General features: G+C 66.2%; 2 protein-coding genes and 1 pseudogene across 3 annotated transcripts; all 3 read right to left on the bottom strand.

The window, feature by feature from the left end:
* Positions 1–907: 907 nt before the first annotated feature.
* Positions 908–1528, bottom strand: LmxM_33_1720_1 (uncharacterized protein; the record flags this gene model as incomplete). The annotated part of the gene is made up of 1 exon (XM_003886463.1): positions 908–1528. One exon carries the CDS (start codon positions 1526–1528, stop codon positions 908–910), a length of 621 nt encoding a protein of 206 aa, XP_003886512.1.
* Positions 1529–3685: 2157 nt separating this feature from the next.
* On the bottom strand, positions 3686–3844 carry LmxM_33_1730_1 (annotated as a pseudogene). The gene has a single exon. A coding segment is annotated over exon 1 (159 nt).
* A 2529-nt stretch (positions 3845–6373) lies between these two features.
* LmxM_33_1740_1 (uncharacterized protein) lies at positions 6374–7405 on the bottom strand (the record flags this gene model as incomplete). The annotated part of the gene is made up of 1 exon (XM_003886462.1): positions 6374–7405. The coding sequence occupies one exon, from the start codon at positions 7403–7405 to the stop codon at positions 6374–6376; it is 1032 nt and encodes a 343-aa protein (XP_003886511.1).
* Positions 7406–7924: the final 519 nt, after the last annotated feature.

Below are 7924 nucleotides of genomic sequence, written 5' to 3'. Positions count from 1 at the left end.
GCTGCAGCCCTTCGCTGCGCCGTCGCCACCGTCAGCCGACTCCGCCACCACGCACGCGCACGCCACGCCTCCCTCTGCGCCGAAAAGAGAACAGCAAGCATAAGTGAGCTCGAAAGAGAAGAACGTCAAGTAAGGCGAGAGCGCGGGGCGGCAACCGCCAACAAAGCACCAGCACCGAGACAACGCTCCCCACGCGTCGGCGCGCCAGCAGCACGCAAGAGCCGCGGCCGCAGCAGAAGGGCGCGGTTGCGGGGGCGGGGGCCGCTCACGGAAGACGGCGGAGGAGGGTCACAGGGGCGCATGCGCCAGCGCACACGCACACGCCGTGTACCACACGCCAGAATGGCTGGAAGTGCTGCAGTCGCCCCTCGGCAGCGGTGCCTCTGAACGGGCGTGCCGCTGCGGCCTGCGCAGGCGCCGCCATCTTGGCTTGCCCCATGCGCCTGGTCGTCCGCCCAACGCCACCCCCGCCCCCGCGCCGGCTTCTCCCACGCGTCGCGGCTGCCCGCACCCCCGCCCCCACCGCGGGGCCATTCGCCACACACCCTCGCTCCCCCTTGCCCGCGCACACGGTCCGCCCCCGGCCACCGTGCCGGCGCACCGCGCCTTCCTCCGCCTCCGCGCTCCGCCAAGGGTGCGCCGCGCCGCCACCAACAACCCAGCAGCCATGCGCCGACACCACAGCAGCGCTTCGGGGGAGGGGGAGGGGAAGGGGAGACGCACAGGGCCACACTCGTCAAGACACGCACGCGCACAACGAGAGCGATGGGCCGGCCAAGGGCACACACGGGAACCCGCAGCTTCCGCACGCTCCTCCTCACTCACACCTGCCCCACCACGAAGACGTCGCTGTGGAGGAGCAGTGCTGCTATCGAGCCCGACATCCGCTCCCTCTGCTCACCCCATGCTACTCTTCCGCTGCCGGTCGCTTGGTGTGCTTATCCTCGTCACTGTCCGTGACCGTGCACGGGAGCAGCAGGATCACCGTGTTGATGATATCCAGTATCCACGCAATCACAAAGAGAACAAAGCCGGCACCATATGTGCCCTCATCTTTAATGGTGATGCAGATACCTTCTCGCTTGTTGTACGTCACTGCCATGGCCGCCCACACAACGCACAAGGTGGCAATGCCAACGATGTTCAGCGCCAGACACACCCAGCGAATGAAAGAGTAGCCGTACAGGATTGCAAAACTGGCGAAGAACGCCCCACCGTATACCAGAATGGAGATGATGGCGAACGCCTGCGCAGCGCGAAAACGATAAAGGCGGTTGCGACAATCAATCCATATACGTTCATGAAAAAACGTGTAGCCGAGCGATGTGCATGGCACCTTCCGGCCCCACAATGTGATGCAAACGGTATTGCCCGGTGGACCTTCCAAGCGGAATATCTCGATCGGCGTGGCCACCAGCACGAAAAAGAATGCGATGAACTGCAGGATGATGTACACGAGGAGAAGGACGTTGTCCGCCACGGCCCCCAACAGACAAGATCGAAGAGATGCCAGATTAAAAGCGGGCATTGTCACAAAGAGCAACAGCAGAGGGGGTAGTGGGGGGATGAGATGGCGCAGCACAGCGGACGAGGAGGGAAGAGGCACGGGGGGGGGGAGGCAGATGGGAGAGCGGGAGAGAGCGGAGCAATGGCGACGCGATGGCCTTGTGGGTGCGGCGTGTGCGTGCACGCGTTATCGTTTGGCGTCCGGTGGCGTGCGTGCGTGTTGTGAGAGGCGGAAGGGGGATGGGCGGCGTGGGCAGCAGTGAAACAGGGCGAGAAGAGAGATGGAGAGAGAGGCGGAGGGGGAGGGGAGGCAGTGGCCGGGAGACAGGCAAGCGACGCTGCCAGGCGTGCACAGCGGGAGCACAGTGGCTGCTGGCTGGCACACACACGCAGAGGAAGCACACAGGCAGGGGTGCCGCCGGCATTCTGTGAGACGCGCACTTCACACACACACACACAGACACACAGGCCCGACAGGGCACCTGGTGTACCAGCCTTTCAGCATCGCGGTGCAGCAAGAGAGACGACGCACGCGGCGGTGGCGTGTCCGTGCCCACTCAGCACGGCACGGGCACAGCGGTGCGCCCTCCCCCTTTCTCAATGACAAAGGGGACGCAGTGGCGTTGCGGCTGTGCTGCCACGTTCCTGCCAGGCACACACACGCCACGCACGCCCGCGCACCTGAGAGTCACCTCGCGGCACGGGAGGTTCTCCATCAGGCACCAGGCAATGTCGCTCGCCGTCCGCACGCCGTCGGAGCGGGGGCCGGCTCGCGCCGCCCGGTGTGGGACGCGAGACGACGACCCAGCCGGCCGGGTGGGCTCGTGAGGCGCAGGTGCCGGAAGCATCACCAGAGCAGCACCAATTACACCATCCGGTCATGCGGAGTCCACCGCGGGAGTGGGGTGGCGGGTCGCCACGCCGTATGTGACGGCATGCAGCGGCTCGACGCGGACTGAGGGGAGAGAAGCGCGGCACGCAGGCAGACACGGCAGGGTCTCACAGCGTCCGCTTGCGGTATGACCCGGTGCAGCGGCAGGACGGCTCGTCCTCGACCACGCGGATGTGGCCGCCGTGCCACAGGGCGTAGGGGCGCACTGCTGCTGCACGCGCGCATCTGTCGCCGTGTCGCGTGGTGGGCTCGGCACGCTCAACACAAAAGGCAATCGAGCGCCGGCGGACCGCGTGACGCCGCTGACAGCCGCCTCGAGGCGCGTGCACTGCGCCAGGCCCTCCAGGCGATGGACTCGCGCCTAGCACGCCTGCACCCCCTCCACCTCCGCAGCATCAGAGCCGCACCACCCGCAATCAGCGTCTCCGCATGCGCAGTTCATCGTCCGCCTTCTCCGGAGCCTTCGAAGCACATGGGGTGCCATCACTAGCCGGTCTCACCGCTCGTCAGCTCCGACAACCGCAGGCCGCGCGAGCCCCATGAACGCATGAGCGCCACATGCACAGCTGCGTTGCCGACACCAGCGAAGTCGCAGCCCAACGCAAGCGGCGCCACCGTCTCCACCGTCGAGACAACAGCTGCAGACAGACCACACCGGTCCGGCACGCCTCCTACGGCGTGAGAGAGGCATCGAATGGAGTGGGGCCAATGGGACCCGGTATGACGGACTCGGGCGTACCCACATTCGTGCACGGCGACTGGCGCACCCACCGACTCGCCTAGGACGCAGAGGCCGAGACAGCCGCGAGAGGGAGTGCCCGAGAGCTGGGCATCAGCAGTTCCACCCCAAGGCGCGCCTTCACCAGAGCATGCGCACGCGCATGCAAGCCTACATCTATACATGTGTATGCGCCTGTATCGGTGACTCCGCCGGTGCACCGCCAACGGACGGCGTGAGTCCGCCGCATCGCCTTTGCCAACGCTCGTCTGCCCTCCCAGCACAGGCGAGGAGGGGGTCTCCGCAGGGGGCGACGGCTCTTCTCCTCTCCTCTCCACCCCCATGGCACCTTCGTCTCCCTCGGCACGTGGTCAAGCAGACAACGGCACCCGCACGCAGCTGCCAGCCCCCACGTCGCAGGGCGGCGCCGTGCGGTGAGGTCTGCCTTCAACGGCTGCCCGTCAACACATGGCGGTGGGGGCAGCCCAGCCACATCCGCCTCCGCACAAGCCGCCAAGCAGAAGCCAAGGCACAGCCCCCAGCTCGCACGCGCCGGTCTCGTCCACACCCTAGATCAAGATCCAGCGCCCCGCGGTGTGGTACACCGGCTGCGCGAACCGCCACTCGTCCTGCACCGGATCATACAGCACCATTTCCTGCACATCTGGCTGCCTCAGCACCGCCATCGCTCCAATGGCGTCATCACGCACGCCGTCGGTGTACGGCATCGAGGCGAGCTGTCAGATCGCCGCACGCGCAGGCGAGCCGGGCGGTCCCAGCACAGCTTGCAGCCGACGCATCGCTCTCACAAGCATGAGGCTCGTGTACGCGACCGGGTCCGCGCCGCGCTGGCGCAGCGCAGTGCACAGCTGCGCCGCCGTCCTCGAAAACGCTCGCCGGGTGCGTCGGGCCCACACCAGCCAAGAGCCCTTCTAGACTATTCCACCGCCTTCTCGGTGACGGCAGAGGGCCAGGCGCGCTGCCCACACACTCACGCCAGTGACCGCCGTGCGACAACACAGAGTCCACGCCGCCGCATCCACCACTCCACGCCGGCAACCGACACCAAGCCAAAGAGACTCAGGACAATGCCCGCGAAGCCTCGCCGCATGGCCCTTCACAAGGGGCACAAGTGTGAGTGCCTCGTGTTGACGTGTGCGTGTCTGCGCGGCTCACGGCTGGGCGGCTCCCCTGCACCACCGTGCTTCGAGAACCACTCACCAGCCGCGTGCCAGCGTGCAGAAGAGAGAGGAGTGGGGCGCATGATGAGGCATCGGCACAGAAAGCGGCTGCGCTGCCAGACGGCGCGCACACGCACGGACATGCACACACACATATATATATATATATGCCGACATGCGAGAGCGCACACCTGCACGCGCATGGCGCAGCCCCACCACGCGCAGCAGCACCGCGCGCGGCGTGCAACACACCCTACCCTTCCTCTCCAGGAGGACGACGGGGGCGGCAGTGGCGGTGTTGGGTTGAACGCGTCGGACAAGGGAGGCAAGCATGGTAACGAGCACGCACGAAGGCGTGCCACAAAGCAAATAGTGGAGAAGCGAGAGAAGAGAGAAAGGCGCACGCACGCCGTCCGCCCTGCCAGGCGAGGACAGCAAGCGAGCGGTCCGCGAGGACAACGCAACGGGAGACGCTCGGCGGTGTGGTTGGATACAAAAACAGAGATACAGATAAATCAATGCACTTTCCGTTCACGTGCGTCGGTGCGCGTGTCTGTGGTTCCTAACAACATCTGCACCGCCTTCCCACCGTCTCCCTTCCACCGCGCACAGGCCGACACATGCGCGCGTGCAGCAGCAGTGCGCCCCTACGCCCTGTGGCACGGCGGCCACATCTGCGTCCTCGAGGACGAGCCGTCCTGCCGCTGCACCGGGCCATGCGTCCAGCGGGCTCGCACCGCCCCCTCCCCGTTCCGCCACCTCGCAGACGTGCCTGCGCCATCGCCGCACGCCGTGCTCCCAGCGGGGCCGCCCTCAGCGTCGCGCTCCACGGCGCAGGCGGTGGCCTCTGTCGGTTGGCAGGGGGTAGCAGGCGGTGGCCGTTGTACATGCCGCACCGGCCCAGGGAGAATGCTGCCCAGCCACAGGTCAGGGCCATGTGAGACCCCGCAGTCTACCTGCACGCCGTGCTTCTCTCCCTCCGTCGCGCCAGGCCCGCTGCACCCCGTCATACGGCGTGGGGACTCCACACAGTGGAGCATGGAGGACTGAGTGGGGTGCACAAGCAACAAATCCATCGAAACAAATCGCACAAGAGAGAGGCGCGGAGACACAGCCACACAGGGGGCGCAGACGTCAGAGGAGCCAGCAGGAAAGCAGCCGCGCCTCGGCTGCAGCCCTTCGCTGCGCCGTCGCCACCGTCAGCCGACTCCGCCACCACGCACGCGCACGCCACGCCTCCCTCTGCGCCGAAAAGAGAACAGCAAGCATAAGTGAGCTCGAAAGAGAAGAACGTCAAGTAAGGCGAGAGCGCGGGGCGGCAACCGCCAACAAAGCACCAGCACCGAGACAACGCTCCCCACGCGTCGGCGCGCCAGCAGCACGCAAGAGCCGCAGCCGCAGCAGAAGGGCGCGGTTGCGGGGGCGGGGGCCGCTCACGGAAGACGGCGGAGGAGGGTCACAGGGGCGCATGCGCCAGCGCACACGCACACGCCGTGTACCACACGCCAGAATGGCTGGAAGTGCTGCAGTCGCCCCTCGGCAGCGGTGCCTCTGAACGGGCGTGCCGCTGCGGCCTGCGCAGGCGCCGCCATCTTGGCTTGCCCCATGCGCCTGGTCGTCCGCCCAACGCCACCCCCGCCCCCGCGCCGGCTTCTCCCACGCGTCGCGGCTGCCCGCACCCCCGCCCCCCACCGCGGGGCCATTCGCCACACACCCTCGCTCCCCCTTGCCCGCGCACACGGTCCGCCCCCGGCCACCGTGCCGGCGCAGCGCGCCTTCCTCCGCCTCCGCGCTCCGCCAAGGGTGCGCCGCGCCGCCACCAACAACCCAGCAGCCATGCGCCGACACCACAGCAGCGCTTCGGGGGAGGGGGAGGGGAAGGGGAGACGCACAGGGCCACACTCGTCAAGACACGCACGCGCACAACGAGAGCGATGGGCCAGCCAAGGGCACACACGGGAACCCGCAGCTTCCGCACGCTCCTCCTCACTCACACCTGCCCCACCACGAAGACGTCGCTGTGGAGGAGCAGTGCTGCTATCGAGCCCGACATCCGCTCCCTCTGCTCACCCCATGCTACTCTTCCGCTGCCGGTCGCTTGGTGTGCTTATCCTCGTCACTGTCCGTGACCGTGCACGGGAGCAGCAGGATCACCGTGTTGATGATATCCAGTATCCACGCAATCACAAAGAGAACAAAGCCGGCGCCAAACCGGGGGCCTATGTCCCTCAGCGAAGAGCACTTTGGGTCATCAGACTTGTACGCCACCACCATGGCCGCCCACACAACGCACAAGGTGGCAATGCCAACGATGTTCAGCGCCAGGCACACCCAGCGAATGAAAGAGTAGCCGTACAGGATTGCAAAACTGGCGACGAACGCCCCACCGTATACCAGAATGGAGATGATGGCGAACGCCTGTGCAGCGCGGAAGCCGTCGAGTAAGGCAGGACACTGGCTGAATTCCTTATTTATTGTGAACAGGTAATGAAGAGAACTGCAGTCGCGTTTATAACCCCACAACGTGAAGCAATCAAAACTGCCACCCGGTAAAACGTTTTTTCGACGGAACATATCGATCGGCGTGGCCACCAGCACGAAAAAGAATGCGATGAACTGCAGGATGATGTACACGAGGAGAAGGACGTTGTACGCCACGGCCCCCAACGGACAAGATCGAAGAGATGCCAGATTAAAAGCGGGCATTGTCACAAAGAGCAACAGCAGAGGGGGTAGTGGGGGGATGAGATGGCGCAGCACAGCGGACGAGGAGGGAAGAGGCACGGGGGGGGGAGGCAGATGGGAGAGCGGGAGAGAGCGGAGCAATGGCGACGCGATGGCCTTGTGGGTGCGGCGTGTGCGTGCACGCGTTATCGTTTGGCGTCCGGTGGCGTGCGTGCGTGTTGTGAGAGGCGGAAGGGGGATGGGCGGCGTGGGCAGCAGTGAAACAGGGCGAGAAGAGAGATGGAGAGAGAGGCGGAGGGGGAGGGGAGGCAGTGGCCGGGAGACAGGCAAGCGACGCTGCCAGGCGTGCACAGCGGGAGCACAGTGGCTGCTGGCTGGCACACACACGCAGAGGAAGCACACAGGCAGGGGTGCCGCCGGCATTCTGTGAGACGCGCACTTCACACACACACACACACACACACAGACACACAGGCCCGACAGGGCACCTGGTGCACCAGCCTTTCAGCATCGCGGTGCAGCAAGAGAGACGACGCACGCGGCGGTGGCGTGTCCGTGCCCACTCAGCACGGCACGGGCACAGCGGTGCGCCCTCCCCCTTTCTCAACGACAAAGGGGACGCAGTGGCGTTGCGGCTGTGCTGCCACGTTCCTGCCAGGCACACACACGCCACGCACGCCCGCGCACCTGAGAGTCACCTCGCGGCACGGGAGGTTCTCCATCAGGCACCAGGCAATGTCGCTCGCCGTCCGCACACCGCTGACGCCGCCGCGCAGACGTCACCACGGCGGCACGCGGCCCAGTCATGCTCGTCTCGCAAGACACACAGGAGACCGCGCCGGCACTGGCCACTACCGCAACCCGACAGCGCACCACGAAGGGAAGGCGGATCGCACACGCCGTCACACCCACGAGAAACGCCGCCACGCAGCGCCCTGCACG

This window comes from Leishmania mexicana, contig 7, assembly GCF_000234665.1.
Source record: "Leishmania mexicana MHOM/GT/2001/U1103 WGS CADB00000000 data, contig 7, whole genome shotgun sequence".
NCBI classification, from domain to species: Eukaryota; Euglenozoa; class Kinetoplastea; order Trypanosomatida; family Trypanosomatidae; genus Leishmania; species Leishmania mexicana.
The sequence above is the reverse complement of the archived record's forward strand: the minus strand, read 5'-3'. Positions and strand labels throughout refer to the sequence as shown.